The following is a 21,109-nucleotide window of genomic DNA, read 5'->3' as shown; positions in this document are numbered from 1 at the left end:
GATTTTTGTTAGAACAATGATGAGGCAGTCCTTTAACTTAGAATTACACTTTATTCTAATCTAAGACTATACATGCACTTGTTCACCCATTCATAACTTAGTGCACAACTGAACTATAGGTCTCTTCTTGTTTCGAGTGGTCATGGACGGGTGTTGCCAGTTCATACACAGTTTGCGATATCAACACTTGCTTTAGTTTAGTATTACCTAACAATGTTATTTTTTTAATTCAAAAGTAGAGCACACTTTCTTCAAGTCCGAAATTGAAGAGTTGCATAAATTTTATTAGAAAAGAGGGTTAATGTTACCTATGGTAGTGAACATGGCGACTCGTCTCTGAAATATTGGGGACGCACGTTCTAACCTAACCTATTCTAATAAATTAACATAATTATAGCCAACCAAATTATTAGAATGGGTTAGGTTAGGTTAAAACGTGCATCCCACTGTTTCAGAGACGAGCCACCATGTTTGCTACCATAGGTAACATTAATCAAAAAGAGAATTTTTTAAAATGTATTTTTAACTTCTTTATAATATATATAAAGCTTTTGATAGTTTTTCTTATCCTGTAAGATTGTTTAACACATTGTATTGTAATTAGTTTGTTATTAACTGTTCATGTGTTGAGATATGAATGTGGAATTGGTGATTTTTACTGTATTTAAACAAAGTTTAACTTGTTTTAATAGAATTAGTAAATATATGTACTAATTTTGTTAAAGTGGTTGAAGAGTTGACTTGACTATTAAACAATTAAACTGAACTATCTACTAATTCTCTTTACTTCTCTATCACTAATTCTCTTCACTAAAAGTAAACTATCTACTAATTCTAAAAGACCTGATTCAGTTCTAATTTGTTCTCACATTCTTTCCAAATTTATAGAAGTTTCTTTAGAGAAAGCCATTTATCTGTCTATCCAATGACTTAGTTGTTACTGATATGCCATGCATTAAGAATTTAGTACAAATAGCAAAATGCATGGTATTTTGCAATTTGATACTAAATTATTTTTTATTAATTAATGCATTATACAAATAATTTCCAAAGATTGCTTTACAATTTTATAACTGCAGAAAAACTAAACTTTATGCCAATGTAGGATAGGAATGTTTTTTCTTCTTTTGTTGCTTGATACTAATATAAAATATTTTATTTTAATCATTGAAAATAAGCTAATATGCATAAATGTGATTAAGTCTATTACAAAAATATATACTTACATTCACAAGAGAGGATTTTGCTATTGAATTTGATTAGTTTTTTTAATGATTACATATGAAATTTTTAGTTTAATTATTAATATTTTATATTGATAATTAAACTAAAAATTTCATATATAATCATTAAAAAACTCTGTCATTTGCTGATGTTCAGGTATCTGCTTAAGTAAACAATTATTTTAAACAAAATGAATTTTCTTTAATGATATAATTTAAAATAAGTTAAAATTAATGTTTAATGTATGTTGTTTTTATTTGAAAAATTATCAATTTATGTGTGTAATTAACCTGTATGGTTATATAGTCTAAATTAAGCAAAGATTGGATGGAGGTCCAGATTTATATAACTGATAAAACATCTGCATAGTGAACAGAAGTTGCAGGTTTCAGTTGCTCTGTTGGGAAGGCTGAGCATAAGTTTGAAAATTGTCCCTGTTGAATAATGTTGATGTAAATGATGCTTTCACATTGATCAATACTTAATTTTTCTGCTTGTAATTGTGCTAAAAGTTGAATTTGACTAAACTAGTAAACATGCTCCTTTTCTGCTGTATGATGTCATGAGGGCTACTACTATGCAGTTTTGCCACTTACCATTACAGATTCTATTATAGTGAAAGCAGCCTTTATCTTAAAATTTATGGGTTGCTGTCTTTATGATTATTGTTGTGCTATTTTGTCTACTTCATCTGTCTTAATGGTTATTTGTCTGGTTATAATGCTTACTGTATATAAAAAATACTATTGTCCTCAATCTTTCCAGCTTCTTAGGCCATGTGGCCAACTCCAGACTCTTGCTGGTTTTTTTTTCTAAACATTCTCTCTTTTTCTCTTCCCTTCTAGCTGAATAATAAAAAATATTATATATGAAATTATAAATAAATTGAATATTTGTGATTATTAACTATCCATATAAATATTTAATTACAATTCAATTTTTTGATTTTGTAAACAGGAATATTGTTGAAGAATAGTATTAACTCTGTTACAATCAACTCACCTTAAAGTAAACATCACTAAAACAAATTCTCGTGTTAAAATGAATTTAGCCATTAACCTGGCAAAACGCCATTGTCACTCTCATTAATTTTCAGATAAAACAAACAAAAATTTTACTAGAATTTGTTAAACCAAACTGTAAATTACCTTCACAACCCTTAAGAAATAACCCTATTTTCAATAATGATTGTTTTTTACACTTTTTAATCATCATCATCATACACCATTCACGAATTTAGGCCATATTGACCCGTTTCAGTCTCAGCTAGACAGGATCTAGGAGTCGGTTTTGTGGACATCCAGGTTGTCGTCGTCGTCTTCCTCGTGGTTGATATTGTAAAACTGCATGAGATATCCTACCCATCAACATTCGAGATACATGTTGAAGCCATTTTTCTCTATATTTGGAGAGTTTTTCAATTAAAGGTCTTGTGGAGTTCCTCCAAAATATCCTCATTTTGACAATGATCCAGGAGCATATATCCAGCAGTTTGGTGCATAAACCTCATTTCAGCTGCCTGTAATCTTTTGATATCTTTCTTCTTTAGAACCCAGATTTCACTACTGTACAGGAGAGTCAGAACAGCCAGAGTTTTATATAATTTCAGTCTGGAGTGCTTTTGTACAAGGTGTGGTTTTAGAGTATATATTATTCCTACTATTTGTAGAAATTTTGTGAATTTATTATTTATGTCATTCTCACTTTCATAAGAAATATTGCATCCTAGATAAAGGAAATTATTAACTTGCTCTAAAGTTGTATTATCAATTACGATTTTGCTGCATATTGGCTCTGTGCCTCTAAATGCCATTACTTTGGTTTTAGCAGTTGAAATTTTCATGCTGTATTCTTTTGAAATTTTATTTAAGGTAAATAAACCTTTTTGTAAATTATCTTCAGAGTTAGCAATAACCACCTGATCATCAGCAAATAGCATGGTATTGAATTTTATGTTGTTTGGAAGCTGAATTCCTAATGTATATTCTTCCTGCCATTGATGTATTATGTCATCTATATAGATGTTAAAAAGTGTTGGTGACAATGGACATCCTTGTCTTACTCCTTGATTTATTCTTCTATATTCTGAAGTGGCATTGTTGAACTTAAGTTGTATGATGATATTTTCATAAATATTGCATATATTTTGAAGTAAAATATTTGGTAGGTTTACACTTTTTAATGTAAATAATAAAAAGTGGTACTGTAATAAATGCTCAATACATACAATGATAGCAGGTTTGACTCCTTTGCGACAAAATTGGCTTCTTTTTTACTCTTTTGGCACCAAAAATATTTTTTACTTTTTCAAACAATCTTCAACAGAAAAAAAAATCAGATTTATTATAGCTTTGTTTTATTTCACCATTCTGATATATAGACACATTTTTATTTATTCAGTTTACATTTTTATAGATTATTTGGATCAATGTAGACTAGAACTTCTTATGTTTATGGTGTTAAATTAAAATGTGCTTGTATTAAAATATTTTTAGATAATTTTTACTTTTGCCGCTCTGTTATATATAACAGAGGAAAAGTATCATGATTAGTCAAGAAATGATCTCCCAAACATTTTTACATTTTTGGACTTTGGACCTTAAAACATCGAGAAATGCAAAAAATTTGGGGGTTTTGTGTGTGGGGGCAAGATTTTGTTCATCTTTTTGGAAGCTTAATAACTCGTGTTTTGTTGAAAATTTCTGAAATTTTGCAGGGAAGTTTGTGTATTAGGGGATTGATGCTATTTATGCTATATTTTGGTGGTTAAAGGTTGAGAGAATGGGGTGATAGAAAGGGTCATGTGTCATAATTCAAGTAGGGTTAGATCTAATGAAGATTTTACTCATTAGCATTTACAATTTTTTATAAAACGTATCTCTACCCCTAAAATTAAGCTTTTTGTCATTTATAATAATTAAAAATGTAAAATGTTTTTTAATGAAATATAACAGATAGAACCTCACACAGTTTTAAATGTGCTGGTAAATTTAAGCAACTTATTGCTGGATTTTATTATTATTATGAAACTAGAATATATGACTTTGAGCTTGCAAAGAATACAATGACATTTTTTGTTTTCTACCAATCATAAAAGACTGGTGGAAAACAGAAAATGATGTCATATTCCTTATAAGTTTGAATAAGGATATGACAAGTTACCATTATTCACACTGAGTGCTAACATTAAACTTGCTGTAATTTCATTGTTTGAAATATAGAATGAGTAGGATATATTAAATTATAGCTACTAAAGTAGATTGTTAATTACTTTTGTATGAAAATATATTTCAATAACTGTTTACAAATAAAATATAATGGGACAAGCTTTTTAGCCCCTAACTGACATTTGTCACATGCCAACTGTCATTTGTTCATTTTTGATGAACAAATGACATTTGGGGGCTTGGTCTACCAATTTGGTAGACCAAGCCCCCAAATGTCATTTAACTTATAAAAATAAAAGGTCTGAATCTAACTCTTGCCTCTAAATAATATAAAAAATACTTAGATTATATTAATCCTGAATGGCATTTCATCACTATCAAGTGAATCATCAGGCATTTCTATCAAAGCCACTGAAAGTGCTTATCTTTTTTCACAGTATTTTTCATTATCACTACTTTTCATCATCTTTAATTACACATTTTTCACTACTGCTACTACAACTACAACATTTTTCATCTGTTGTTATAATGAAGAATTCAAAAAACACTAATTTAACCTTAGTTTTCTCAGCCTTTTGTTAAGGTCTTGACAATAAAAATGTAGAATTAGTTACCACAAAATGTATTCAAATATAAATTTTTGAAAAGAAAATCAACAGTAATTAGTGATATGCAAAGAAAGATCATGATTAGGAGAATCATCATGGAGCTTTAACCAGAACCAATATAAAATACATAATAAAAAAAAAAAGAAAATAGGAGTTGGTCTGTTTCTTACCAACTGTGACTCCTCTAGTAATTTGTTTACAACTCCACAACTCTGATTAGTGTGTTAAGTTAAGAAGTATATATAGTAATGAGGTTTACACACAAGTTTGAGAGTGTAAAGTCATATGATTTAGTGATAACAATGTTGTTTGCAATGCAGAATTATACATTTAGTAAATTAGATAAAGAGCAGTTCTCTATTCAATATTGAGAAAAATTTCTTTACAAGTAGTCTTTAGTTCTAAAGCAGTGGTGGGCAAACTTTTTTAATGGGGGGCCACAAAGTTTAAGAAATTCTAGAGGAGGGCCAGAATTATAGAAAAAATGCATTTTGTGTTAAAGCTTTTAATCATAATATTATAAAAACATTACAGCATTACACACAAATGTTACAAATTACCTTTTATCTTAAATAATAATTAATTTAACTTTTATTCGAAGGTCCTGCCATGGTAGGCGTGTGAGACATATGGAATTGTTTTTGATTTTCCATAATATTTTCGAAAGCAGGTTCCAGCTGTGAGGAAGCAACTTTCAGCAGTGCGAAAAGGTGTTAAAGGCCATATACTATCCATGTCGATGGACCCTCGGCGGGCCGGATTAAATACTTTCGCGGGCCGTACTTTGCCCATCACTGTTCTAAAGCAACAGTGGAAACAGTCTATGGTGACACAAACTGGCTAACAGTGGACAGAGGAGTCAGACAAGGATGCATCCTTTCACTTTCACTGTTTAATATATATGCAGAGATGATTTTCAGGAGGTCAGCCACTCAAGACACAGACCTTGGTTTCCACATAGGAGGTAAGGTCATCAATAATTTAAGGTACATAGACGATACAACTTTACTTGCAGAGTTGGAAGAAGATCTAGTCACTTTAATCAAGAGCATAAAAGACAAGAGTGAGAAGATGGGCCTAAAGCTCAACATCCAAAAGACCAAGGTCATGATGACAACTGAACTGCATGGGAAAGTGACTATAGATGACTATGAACTAGAGTTTGTGGATGATTTCATCTTTTTTGGTTCAAAGTTAAGCAGAACAGGAGCATGCACAGAGGAAATTAAGCGAAGGATAACCTTGGGCCGCCCCGCCCTAACCAAGATGGACAACATCTGGAAAAGCTGAGACATCACAATATCAACTAAGGCCAGACTGGTCTAGGCAATTGTGTTTTCAATCACAACCTATGATTGTGAAAGCTGGACAGTGAGAAAAAGAGATAAAAGAAGGCTAGATGCATTCGAACTTTGGTGTTGGTGGTGGATTCTCAGAATCCCGTGGACAGATAGAACAACTCATAAAGTAGTCCTAGAGAAAATTTGACCACAAATCTCCTTGGAGGCAATGATTGCACGCTTGAGGTTAAAGTTCTTTGGTCACACTATTCGTGCTGACTCTCTGGAAAAACAGATTATGCTGGGAATGGTAGAGGGACATAGGAAAAGGGGAAGGCAACGTACCAGGTGGATGGATAACATCAAAGCAGATACCAGCCTGGAACTCAAATACCTGAAAGACTGGGCGCCACACAGAACTTGCTGGAGGAAACTCATCTATGAAGTCACCAATAGTTGTATATGACTCAATGGTTAAAGAAGAAGAAGATGATATCAAGGATTGGTTGTATCTATTTACATTTTCAATACTTTATATTGAATTACTTATAGGTTAATTAAGAAGTAACATTTTGTGTTTCATGATAAACTATATAAACCCCAAATTAAATATTAATGAATCAAATGTGCATGAAATTTCTCTGTTGAAAACACTGGTTAACAGAATGCTATAAATACTTCACAAAAGATCAGGTACACAATGAATTCTAGATATAACTAGATAAACTTTTCTAGGATGTGAAGTCTGATATTGCCAACAAAAGATAGCCAATGCATACATTAATAATCAAATTGGGTTGATGTATATGTTGTTATGAAGAATAACGTAACTCTGAAACCTTAGTTTATAAAAAGTTTATTGCCAGATTACAGTAAAGGTAAAACTTAAAAATAATACTCAGTCATTTGATAAAGTATTATTTTGTTACATAGTAAGTGTTGTGAATATTTTGTTTTCTGTATTGTATTAAAAAATTTTTAGTTTTTAATACATGTACTGTACAATGTGGGTACATTGTATGTTTATACACATGCATATACGGTACATATGTAATGTCTGTAAAAATTACTCTATATATATTATAATAATAATTTATTTTTTCATGCTTATAATAAATCTTGCATGTTGTAAGTTCATTCCATAAAGTACACCATCAAATTTCTGGCAATTGATGGTTCAACACTTCCTTTAATTCAGACAAAATTACAAAAGGGAACTTGAAATTTCCACTGCTACTAGACTAGTTTACTGGATGATCCAGATGACATTATATGTATGACATGATAATTTACATTATTTACACTGCACTTGGTGGTAACACTAATTTTGTCATATTTTTAGTTTATTTTGCTTAAATTTAACTGGAACTATGGTTTCTGAGATGAGATTGTCAGTGGTGGGATCAAACATAATTTACATTAATATTTAAGAGTGTAGCAGTCAATGGTATATGGGAAGTATATAAATAGTGGGTAAGAAGTGTTTTGATGAATTATTATTATACATGACCACAGTTGGTTTGGCAAAACAGTTAATCTGGCAAGGCTTTGGAACCAAGAGTGCCAGAAATTCAGTGGTGTACTTGTACATGTTTTTAAAATAATGATAAAAATTTTAAAAAAATAATTAAAATTCAATTTAATGACCTTTTAGCAATAGTGAGTACCCTACTCATTTAGTTTACTAAATCAAGGACTTACTACATGTAGAAAAAGTGCTCAAGCTTAATGGAAGAACCAAAGAATATTATTCAAGATCTTGATCTACTATAACAAGTTTTATCTGTCCTTTAAATGGCAGAATAATACATTAAACCTATATTTATTCATATCTAATATGTATGTAGTAAACAATGTTTTAGTGTTGAAACTTTAACATAGAATGTGTTTTCCAATTTTGTGTGTCTTTAGTAAATATCAATGTAAAATCTTTCAAATTTCTTCTAAAGTATCTTATAAATTTGTATAATACTTTAAAATGATTTAAGTATTAGATATTTTTTTTTAACATATAACTTTGTAATCAAAATGTTCATGATGAAAAGCTGAAAGTAAAATCAAGTTTAATGATTTGCTGCTTATTTTAAATTAGTTCATTTAATATTTTTCGGTATATAGACATCTTATAAATATTTTCTCTTTAAAAATGTTAAATAAATCAATAGTCATATGAATATTATTGATCCATATGGCTTTATTCTTAGAATTATATAATAATAATTTTTATTGCACAATCACTAAACAATATGGTTGCCTTAAAATACTTCATTTATGTTATATAAGAGTGTTGGATGGATAGCAAATTGGTTAAATATTAATGTTTATTTTGTGACAATATTTGGCCATACATAGTAGTACATGATACAATGCATATCACTGTGACAGTCTGCCAGGAGATTGCTTTTCATACAGCATGTGATAAGTGTAGCTGCAAAATAAAGGTGAAGATCATCTTAATCCAAAAAGTATCAATTTAGTCGTTAGCAATGCCATTTTACATTTGTGGTTGCATTTCCTGTTTTATTGTTAGTGGTTTAAATACCAATTTTTGGATGTCTGCCAAATATTTTAAAACTGGATCATGAATGTTACCATATTTGCATTTGATTATCTTGTTTCAAGTCATAAGTAACAAAATTAAATTATCTTTCTCTAAGATACCCAAGTGTTCCATTTAAATGAATTTGCTCTGTATATTACATATTCATCACAGATTTTTGTAATTAATGCAGTAGTTTCTTTTTTTACTTTTAGATTATATTTTTAAAATGTTCTAAGGTATATGTAGTGCTATTATTAAAGCATTTTAACATATTGTTAATTATTAATAATAAATAATTTTTAATTTGAAAATTATTAAATTTATTTTTATTATTATTTTTTTTATAGGTTTAAAAGTATTTTTGAAAGTTTCGAAAGTTTCATCATGGCTAAAAGTTTTGGTTATGATGGATATCAATATTCTTCATATAAAACTGGATATACGTCAGGTAATTTGCATTTATTTATAGTGTTATGCCAAACTAAATCATTGAATCATTTTGATTATTTAACAGGTATGTTAAGACCACAGTTAATTGAATTATTATAAAATTTTGCAACAAAGCTATGATTTCTGCAGGGTTGGTCAGAAGTCAATGACTTTGATCTCTTATTTCAGATTAACCTTAGATTTTTTTTTCTATGGTGTTTAATGGAAGATACGATGATTATGCTGCCTTGTCTATTACTATAAAAGAGTTACTAGGACATATCACAGAAGCATTATGATCCTGATCAATAAAAATACACCCAAGAAAATATACACGAATTAGTTTAATGCATTAATGTGATTATAAGGATTTGAGGGAGGTCCATATCAATAGATTGAGATATGTGTAAAACTTTGAAAACATTTTTGTCACAAACTGTACAGTTAACTTGAAATGCTAAAGCCAGTTTATATTCCAACATCAGTCTGGAGTTTCAAAATCACTGGTGTTGACAAGAAAATCATCTGGTTTATAGTTAAACTGGCCAGCAGCTAGGTAACTTGGCACAATTTGGCATTGGAATCAAAAATCAAAGTTGAACATTCAGCTTTGGAATTGTATCATTAGATTAGAAGTATGTGTGTGTAGTTTCCCTCGGGGCAATGGGAAGGGAACATAACAAAACTATGCAAAATCCATCCTCACAATTCTTACACTGTTGTTGGACTATAAGCTAATCCTTAAAGTTGTAGATATTGCTTTGACTAATCCTGTATTTGTTTTGTCTTGTTTAAATGCAATCAAACTTCCATATAACAGATTTCTGTTTAGTTCAATCTTTCACTTACAATTAAAATTTTTGACTGCAGTTAATTGCATTTTTCTTAGGTTAATAAACTATTCAAATATCAAATATTATTGGCGAATTGAAAAAAATAAAATACATTAAAAACACCACTTGGATATAATAAAGATGATAAAAACTTTCCTTTATTTTTTGTAACAGTGGTTAAAATTTAAATTTTGAACAAAACTTTTGACAAATTAAAGAAATAAATCTATGATTTAAAATTGAAGTAAGTTTATTGTTTATCGGTTTTCTGCCTTTTTGCATCATTGTATTGTTGCATTATAAGCTCAAGGTTGTCAAGCTGGTGGATGCAATATGTTTTATATAATGAAGTTTCTTTTAAAAAATATTTATGGATGATTTAGCAAGTTTATTATATAAAAACTTGAATATAACTGAAAGCATTATTATTAAATATATGAATAATTAATTAAGAATATAAAAAATTTTTTTTGTGTCTCTTAGTGAAGTTTGAATCTAACTTTATTTAAGCTATTGACTAAATTTGTCCATTTCATTAGATAAAGTGGAAATAAGCTATAAAATTTTAAAAATAACATCGGAGTTTAATGCAATTACCAAATTTATAACATTTCTAAATTAGTATTTCATAACCTAGATCATATCTGGGTTATGAAATACTGAATCAGAACATTCTTTGTTAATTATAAGTCATTTATTTCTTGTATTGACTGTGCAGAAATAAATGTTACAGAACACAATTATGAAAAATTTATAGTATTGAATTTGTACTCTTTTTGTTTTGCTTTATTAAAAATTTTATTAATAAATTTTTTGTAAGAATAGTATTTGTAAGAATTTAAACCCCGATATATTTAGAAAAAGATGAAAATATTTATTTTTGTGAATAAGAATTTAAAATATAGTTAATTAATGTATTTAAATTATTTTACAGTATTTATTTTATCAGTTATTTGTTTTTTTCCAATATTTTTAGAAAATCAAAATGAATTTTCCCGACTTTCGCAAGAGATAGGAACAAATATTCAGAAAATATCACAGAATGGTAAGTATCTATTTTAATATTGTTCAAAATTGTATTTGTTTTTGTTTTCACATTTGAATTTAAAAATGTGAAATTAATAAAAAAATTTAAATCATTTCAAATGACTGGCATTAATATATGAAATGTAATAATAAACTGTAGAATGATTATGAAAGTGCAAATTCCATCTCTACATTATAACTTACAAATCAAGACAGGAACATCTGATCTTATAATTTAAACTGTTAATACTTAATTTTTTATTAAGAACTGTTAAAAAGGATTAATTTTCCTTGTCAAATGGAATGTTTTTTGTGTTTATTATAAATAATTTTGAATTATCTGCAAAGTTCTAGAATTATAACATTGGTTGTCATAATAGACTTGTCATCAGTAACCTCTGTTGACAAATCAACAAAATTTGTTGATTTTTTTATAAGTTGATTAATGAACTATTTGATGTTATTGTTCTGTCAGAATTCCCAGAACTGTATTTCACAAACTGAATTTCATCTTTTACTTTTTTATTAAAGATACATTCTAGAATGTTTTGATGTTAACTGAAGAAACTTGCTTTTAATTTTTGCTATTGATTTTTCAGTTATTTATTTATTTAAAAAGAAAATCGAAACATATTCATTCAAAACTTCTGTTTTAATTTTTCTTTATAAAGCTCATCTTTGGCTTATGTTATTGCCATAATTCCTATATTATAAGATTTTACAAGTATTTTGGCTATAAATGTCTTAATAATGATTTTTATAGATACACTGGTGGAAAAAACTTAAGGACGGATGCTATTTTCAATGATTACAGTTAGAAATTGAACCGCAGCAATCTGTTGAAATAAGCTTGAAATCATGATGTACTCTGTTATGTAAAACTTATGCAAATGTTTGAGTTCCGTATGAGTTGGTCATGTGACAGCACAGATAAGAGATTTCAAACAATCATTTAGATGACTTTACTCAAAGAATGATTGGAAAGCTGGAAAAAGGGTGGCAAATAACAGATGTTGCCTATGAATTTAAGTCTTAATTGACCGGGGTACCGATCTGTCATACCCTAATTGTTAAGCAAATAGTCCAGGGTACCGATTCATCGATACCCTGTTAAAAATTGATTTTAATAAAATTTATCGACAACAGATGTCGGCCCTTGATGGCAGCGTCTTGTTTATCGTCTGTTTCACATATTTTTGTCCAGGTGGTGTTTTGTTGACTTAAAAAATTTTAATTAATGCTTTTTTTTCTTAATTTATTATTTTCTGATAATTTTTTATTTCATTTTTAGCATATTCATGCAGTAATATTACTATAATAAGTTCATTCATGCTATAATAAGTTTATTCGTGCTATAATACGTCAACGTGTTATAAATATTCAAGTTGTGATCTTCAGTTCTGATATTCTATATACTTTTTTATTTTTTATTTTAATTGAAAATATCAGCAAATGTTACATGTATTGCTACTGGTAATCATGTGTTTATTACAAAAATATATAATCTCGTTTGATATGAAGCGAATAAAGTATATTAGTTCATTATATTAGTTGATGGCAGAATAAAATTTTGATTTCAAACAAATGTTTGATATAATGCACGATAATTTCAAAACAAATAAATGCACATGCATAAGTCTTATATAAAATTGTACAAAACAATATTCTACGTCTTTCTGGCTTAGTGCCAGCAAAAAACTAGGTAACTAGACAATGTTAATTTTGACAAAAAGTTACAAATTATCAAGTTTAAATGTCAGTTCTGATATTTATAATTTTTTTCTTGTAAATTTTTCTAGTAAAATGTATTGAAAAATATCGTATTTAAAACTAAAGATATTACTAAATGTATGTAATTTTTTTCATATGAATATAATGATAATTTGATTTTTGATGAATTTTTAAAATAATATTGCCTGAGTGATCTTGACTGACCTATATTGCCCTCCGCCGTTTTACAAAATAAACTTAAACAGAGGGGCGTAGCAAATGGACAAGAAAGAGTTAACATCACACAGTATCGTTTCTAGGCTATGGGCAGCATTTCAAACTAGTGGAATTGCAGCAGGTGCAAGGGGGGAGGTCATTCTAGTAGTATGATTCCCCAAGAAGATCAGTATATTGTTTCTTCAGTAAAAAGAATCAATGCAGCACAGCTGGTGAACTGGCAAGTCATTTACAGACAGCCACAGGAACTAAGATATTCTGTAAAACTGTTACAAGACATTTGCAAAAGAAAGGACTATACACCCAAAGATCTGTTGTGTGTCCTCCACTCTTGAGAGTTTACCAAAGTGCCATTTATGTTGGTGCCATCTGCATCACAATTGGACTAATGACAACTGGGCTACCATGCTCTTCTCAGATGAGAGTAGATTCAGTCTATTGTCTTATTCTAGACAGCAACTGATATGACGTGAGGTTAGCAGTGCTTATCACCACAAAAATATTCAGGAAAGGGATCGATATCCAACTTGCAGTATCATGGTGTGGGCAGGCATCATGATCAATGGCCGTATGGACCTGTATGTGCATGACCAAGGGATCATGACTGCCAATGGTATGTTGACAAAGTTCTGTTTTCACATGTTTGATTTTTTGGAGGTGCTGTTGGTAAAAGTTTCATTTTATGAATGGTAACGTACCTTGTCATGGCACACAGGCTGTAGAGGAGGGTTTGACAGAGAGGATATTCATCGTGTAGTTTGGCCAGTCCATTTTCCTGACCTGAATCTGATTGAAAATGTATGGGATGCCTTGGAGAGACGTAATGCTGCTCAACAGTATCTACCAACAGACAAGGAGACCCTCATCCATACAGTGAAAGAGGAGTGGGACAATTTGCCTCAACTGCTCCCGGATCAAGTTGTTCTGAGTATGCTACGTTGTGTACAAAGTTGCATTGCACTTCATGATGGCCATATCCCTTACTGACATGACACTCAGGATTGTTTGTAGTATTGTGCATTTTTTGTACAACCATGTCTTTGGACAATATGCACCTTTTACAAAAGCACCCTCTTTTGACATCTGTGTACTTCCTTTGAACGTAATTATTATATTAAATCATGTTGAATGTGCTGTCAATTCTATTGTTTTTTTCTTGGTCTACAACCACATGTAGTTTTTCATATACTTGCCCATTTCTTCTTCATCCGTAAGTTTTGTCCACCAATGTGTAATTATTTAAAACAATTAATTGCTAGCAATTTACTGTAGATCTATTCTTAAAATCATGTAAAAAACCAATTAATAGAAAACATTTCTTGTAATGATTTCATAAATCAAAGGAAAAATTTAATAGAAATCATTATAACAGCTTTATTTGATGGAAATACAGTAAATAAATGAGTATATTTATTGGCATATGTGATTTCTAATGTTCTATAATCAGTAGGATTGATTGATGTAGTTGTGTGCTACATATTAATACATGATTCAATTAATGATGCATCTGTGAAGTCAAATTGTGTCATTGCAATAATTAAAACTCTCATTGAAAGATTTGTTATAATAATAAGAAAACAAAGAAATAGCCACATTAGGTTGATTTCATTATTATAAAAAATTTGTCACCAAAATTTTATGCTTTTTTTACATTAATTATTTTACATAAATGGCTTCTTAACATAATTAATTTATAATTGGCTATAATCAAGTTGACAGCCAGATGGTTGACTTGATTAAGCTGTTAGCCTTTAGTTTTAGGGGACATGAAATGAATCCAGGCAAGCAACTAGAATATTCTGTGGGTGATTGGTGCCAGATAAGCCTGGTTCCATCCTTCACTACCTATCATGAGTTCACCCAGACCCAGAATGGGTTTAGAAAAAAGTTCTTTTAGTACCCAAGAAGTGGAGGGGAGGAAAACATTATGAAAAATCACTTATATTAAAAGATCTGTTAGTTTGAATCTCTGTAATTAGTATTAAATAATTTTTTAAAATTTTTCTTAAATAATAAAAACTTTTTTCCTTATTATGTAAAATAGTTGCTTCCATGCAAAAGATGGTCAGTCAGTTAGGAACACCACAAGATTCCGAAACTCTTCGTTCACAGCTGTAAGTAATTAAATAAGTTAAGTTTTTTGTTATTCAGACATACCTAAAAACTGGATTAGTTTCAAACTAGACTTAAGTTAATTCTAATCTGAAAATAATCTCACCTGTATATATGTCTATTAGGAATCAGACTATGATTTGTATTTACAAATTTTCATTAATATATTGATAATGTTTTGCTTATTTTTTTCTTTAAATTACAGTGGATGATATGTTAACAAACATAATCTGTTCCAAGACTTTGTTCACTATCTGAATTGTTTGTTAACTGATTATTGATTTACCATAGGTTTTTATGGGAATTTGATTAATTCATTCTGGAGACCCCCAAAAAATAAAAAATATATACTTTCTTACTACATTTATTTATATATTAATATAATAGTAGAAATACATATATACACAGTCTTGCATTTTTATTAGTCATGTTTTTTCTGTTTGTAGGGGCTAAAGAATTGGTAATGTCAATTGCTTTTCTCTCGTCTTCAGGATTTTTCAGAAGTAATTGATAGCATTGTAATCATAGAGATCCCTAAACCTATTAACCTCAACCTGGTTTGGATGCCATTCTAAGACCGTTATTCTGACATCCTCCCACTTCTTCAAAAGATCTTTAATAGCAGATATCAGCATTAATCCTCTTTTTCAGAAGAAAACATATATTGCCAAGTTTCTTGGTGTTCTTCATTCAAGAGTTCTTGGCATTCTTCTGTTGTCAGATCAGTTTCAGGTTCCATTATGAGCTCTTTGATGTTCTTTATTTCTCAGATGTGATTTTTTTGCTCCTTTAGCTGTTTGAGTCTTCTTGATTATATAGTATCTTTCTTAGATAAGATTGAACTGCAGCCTACTGTAGACCTGTTCAAGCCATTCTGCCCAGCAATATCAAACATCAGACATCTGCCCACTCGCTACCTTTGCTAGTATACTCTCTCCTTTTGAAAATAAAAACTGACGCAAAACTTAATGAGTGCTCGCCTGACAGTTTTGCGAATACTATAAAAGAATTGTTTCTGTCAGAAAAATAAAAGGCTGGAATTACAAGGGAGAGTTTCAAAGTTCGGAGGAATACTATCCACTCATTGTATACTGGGTTGAGCGTTGATGTTGATGTCTCCCACGCTCCGAAAAGTTCCGAATTGTTGCCTGAAGACAAGGGAAGACCAATCGGTATTCATTATTTTATGTCATCTTGTGTTTGTTCTGTGAGGTGTTCATTGTCCAAACATAAAAATCTTTTGCGAAAGTGTTCGTTATCCAATTTGTTCATTAACTGATCACCCACTGTATTTTATTGTTAATATAATAATTTAATGGGCAAATTTGCATTCATTAGTATTTATTAACTAGATTATACTCTTTATTTTAATATCAAAAGAATCAAATTCTAATATTGTGCCTATTTGATCTTGTTTATGAAAAATTTTTAATAATTAATCTAAAATTTATATTTTACTTCTGTGAATTCTGGTTTGCTTTTATAATGATAAAAATAATGAATCTTTTTACAGAAGTTGCCTCTAATATTATTTGTTTTTGTCAGTTTCTTGAGATTAATACTTGGAAAATAGCTTTCTGTTTATCATTCATTATTTATTTAAACCAGTGATTCTCAAAGTAAAATAAACCTTAGACCACCTAGGCCAACTTCCTATCCTGTAAATGTCATCATACATGTGTGCTATAATGTTTTCTCTATCTGGTGATATGATGTGAGAGAGATGCAGTGCATAAAAATGTTCTTTTCTCTAACTAAACAGAATAGAATTGTAGTTTTGAAAAATGAGTTGATCTCTGGACCACTTGGTGCATGCTAACAGACCATCAGTGGTCCAATGACCATACTTCTAGTTAAAACATCTTAAAAATGTTAGTTTTTGAAACTCTTTAACTACTTGGAAAATGTTAGTTTTTTTTTTAGCAAAATGTGCCAAGAAAGTTGTCACTAAATTAAATTCTTGTAGCATTTTAGCAAAAAAGACTAGTGACAGCTTAAACCCTGGTTGTATATTCAGAATCACATATATAATATATGCATATGTAGAATTTATCATAGGAATTCTGTTTTTAAAATTTTATTATAATAGTGTTAATAAAGCAGAAAAAAATTAAGGAAAAGAAATATTTATGATGATTGTATATTGATCTATTATTCATATTATTACTTGAATATTGTTATAGAACTATTTCTCAATAATAATAGTTTAAAATTGTTAAAATTAAGAGAAATAACTGTTGAACATTTTATAGCACCTATGAATACTTAATATTTATGGTTATTTTCCAATTAAGACTCTTTAGATTAACTAGTGGTTTGGAAAAGGTTTATAAATTGAAAAATTATGAAAGAAAATTGATAATGTTTGCTAATTTTTATGATTTTAGTGATCTTAAAAGTATTCATTAGTTAACAATGTTTTGAACTTAATTATTAATTTCATTGACTTCTACAGTATTTTACATTAGCATAATTTTAAGGTATTACATCTGTCTTACCAATTCTAAATATTAATTTTGTTCAGCCACCAAGTACAACATTATACTAATCAGTTGGCTAAAGATACCAGTTCACTTTTAAAAAATCTATCCCATCTAAGCAGTGCTTCAGATCAGGTAATTTTTAAAACTTATTTGTTTATTAGTAAATGGAAAAGCATAGTAATAATTTAATTGAAATTTTGTAGAAAGATGTGAAGATGTTAAAAGATCGACTGACTGACGAGTTTACAGAATGCTTAAAGAATTTTCAAGAAACTCAGCGAACAGCGGCTCACAAAGAGAGAGAGAGCGTAATGAGAGCAAGAGCAAGTTCAGGTTTAACAGGGGTCAGTATTAGAATTTCAAGAATGTTAGATTTGAAGCAATGGTGGCTTTACTAGAAAAACAACTAATTTCTATTTATGTAATGCCATTATGATAGCATATGAATGTCTCATGTGCTTGGTACAGTAAAAATCCAATTTTTGATATTGGTATTTATATATGTATGTATACAATTCTGTTAAATGATAGTATACCAAAAATACTCATATACTAATAAAACGTTTTTATTACTATATTATAAAGCTGTTTTTTTCAAATTATAAAACTTACAAATTGTACTTACTCTTCATGAGTGTTCAAGTAAATTAATAACTTAATACAATAATCTTATAATAATGAAATTTGATAAAATTGTACATTGTTTTTTAATGAAAACAAAGTTAGTGATTTTGAAATTATAATTTTGTTCTAGAATCCATTTGATGACAGATCTTCAAAAAATGCAGTGAATTTAATAGATCTAGCCAGGTAAAATTTTTTTTTATACTCTTTGTTTTGTAAAATTTGAATTAGAATTGAAGATTAATTCACATTGGTTGGCCTGATATGATAAAAAATAGTCTGATTAAAAAGAAAGTTAATGGTTACATTCAATAATTATCTAATATTATTGAAAATATTGATACTGGAAAGATTTTCAAAAAAAATCTTTTAGACCCATGTTAGTCCTCTGTTAGTAATATATATATATATGATAATTTTATATAGCTATGATCAATTTTTAATATTTTAAATCAGATGTTAAAACATTACTGCTACAAAATTACTACATTTAATAAAATATTGAAGAAGTTTTATTCAGTTCATCATTCAGTATATAAAGTTGTAAAAGTAATTTAAGAACTTATTTTTCTCTTCATTTTGTGGAATCTTTCAATAATAGTATCGTAAGAACTAATTCATTAATAAAGAACATTTTTGAGTGCCAAGAATAATCAGTCTGTTTTTACTCTGTTAACCATTGTGAGGAAACTTATGAAAAAGTCACCACCATACAATGCAGTCCAACTTTGGTTGCTAATTTAAACCATGACATAATATAATATAAGACATAATGTAAATGGCCTTGGTAATGGTAAACTAGCTTAGATCCATACTAAGAGCACAAATTAACCTTAAAATAAATCATAAATATTTATCTGAACTTTTTAAAATATATAATTATTTGAACATTTAAAAAAACTAAATAAATTGTTTCAATGGAATTAATAAAAGTTTCATTTACTTAAACATATTTAACTACTTTTAAATATAATTATCAATAATTACTTGAACAGAATAATTTTTTGATTAATTTAAATTCTCTCCATTAGATTTGCATTTTTTTAAAGTATTTGTCAATTTCATATTTTTTTCCTTTTTTCTGTGCTAGGTACATATTATTATTTAGTAGAAAAATGCATTTAGTATAATACAGCTAAAGAAAAACGACCTCCCATTTTGGCATCTTGATTGACCAAAAATATATCAATAGTTTTTGTAAATGAAATTATCTATTCTTTAAACAAAAATCGAAACTTTATTAAAATTGATTTGGTTTTCTATTTTTGTGTGCCAAAACCTTGCGTCCTAATTTTTAGAATGTAGAAATATACTAAATTTGATCTGTACTTGATGTTTAAGTGTATTGTATCTTTTATTTTACTATTAGTAATTATCCTTGTTTTTATTCTGGAAGCAGAAAACACTTACTATAAATTTTTCAATATTACAATCTCCTGAGATGATAAATTAATTTATGGTTTTTGTGCACAAAAATATTTTTGGTTTAGATCAGATAAGCTATGAATGCACTGTTTATTTTAATTAAAATTTCATTGCTTGAAGCAAGTGGATCTGTAATTTTGAGAATAATTGTTGGTTATAACCAGTTATACAATTGGCATGAAAAGAAATGAGGGATTTGTTTGTCTGCTGTTTACTAATTTTAAATGGTTGTCATTAGGATTAATACCCTTTAGAAAGGAACTGTGATCATTCCAAGTTGTCAACGAATTGCTGTGGATTGCAACACTAAGTTTGAGACCATATATTATAAATTTTCTTATATGTATGGCATGTTTGGACTAAGACAAAATCCAAAAATAACAGCTTCTAAGGCAAGAAGTGCTCATAATATTTTTACAAACTAAAGTGTATCCAGTAGGAAATCTTTCCAAGATTTATATTGACATAATTGCTGCATTTGGAGTAACGAGAATTTTCACTAAATAATCAAAAATGAAAGGGTAATATCAAAATGTCTGGTTAGGAGTGCACAAAAATGGCATCATTGGTCTGTTTTTGTTTTTTTTTTTTTCCATAGAGCCCACATTGATTAGGACAAGCTTACCTTGACATGTTTGCAGAGCTTTGTTTTAAGGTTATGGTAAGTTTTTTCTCAGGTTTTACATTTCAACAAGGTGGTGTCTACCACACTCATCAATATGTCAAGCTGTTTTTGAATGAGACTATTCCTGGAGATTGGATTGTCAGAGAAGGTCCATCTGCCTGGCCACCTAGATTTCCATATATGACTCCATGGATTTTGTTTCATGCAGCTTTATTAAAGTCTATATGTACCAGAGAAAAGTTTGAGATTTTGATGATTTGAAACAATGTATCACTGCAGCAGAATAATGCTTCAGTTGCTGGAAAACACTTATAGAGCTTGAGTATCATTGTGACATCTGCCATGTTACAAAAGGTGCCCACGTTAAATTCATAAAACTTTTCTCACTCAAAAAAATTATTTTAATAAACTTTATAGATGCTGAGATCAATGTTCCCTCTAAGCTGCACGGCCGCGCACTGCTCAAATTGTTGCCGCACACGAGAATTTATATGCCACGCAGGTGAGCATACGTACTAATTTGAATTGTTGTTTACTTATTTCTCACTCTGTCTGCAACATGATTATTGCTATGTATATTTCGATTAAATACATTAAATCATTGACAAAAGATAATATTTTGTATGGAAGTGTGTTTTAAAATGAATTTTAATCTCTACTTTATAAATAACTATTTTAATTTTTATAGGAAAAAAATAAGATTTTATATATATATGCTCAGCAAAAATTTTTTTTTGCTCAGAGAAGTATATGTTCCACTCATCTACAAAAAAAATTAGAGGGA

At 29.1% G+C, this 21,109-nt stretch overlaps 1 protein-coding gene across 1 annotated transcript in view; it reads left to right on the top strand.

The window, feature by feature from the left end:
• The window catches only part of Syx7 (syntaxin 7), a 38,185-nt gene that overhangs the window by 7,118 nt on the left and 9,958 nt on the right, over positions 1-21,109 (top strand). The window contains exons 2-7 of the mRNA XM_067288076.1: positions 9,169-9,269; positions 11,060-11,128; positions 15,101-15,170; positions 17,693-17,783; positions 17,855-17,995; positions 18,406-18,461. Of these exons, the coding sequence (XP_067144177.1) occupies positions 9,206-9,269; positions 11,060-11,128; positions 15,101-15,170; positions 17,693-17,783; positions 17,855-17,995; positions 18,406-18,461 (491 nt within the window). The 5' untranslated portion in view covers positions 9,169-9,205. The remainder of the gene's footprint in view (positions 1-9,168; positions 9,270-11,059; positions 11,129-15,100; positions 15,171-17,692; positions 17,784-17,854; positions 17,996-18,405; positions 18,462-21,109) is intronic.

Source organism: Centruroides vittatus, unplaced genomic scaffold, assembly GCF_030686945.1.
Source record: "Centruroides vittatus isolate TY-2023 unplaced genomic scaffold, ASM3068694v2 scaffold_769, whole genome shotgun sequence".
Taxonomy (NCBI): Eukaryota; Metazoa; Arthropoda; class Arachnida; order Scorpiones; family Buthidae; genus Centruroides; species Centruroides vittatus.
The sequence above is the reverse complement of the archived record's forward strand: the minus strand, read 5'-3'. Positions and strand labels throughout refer to the sequence as shown.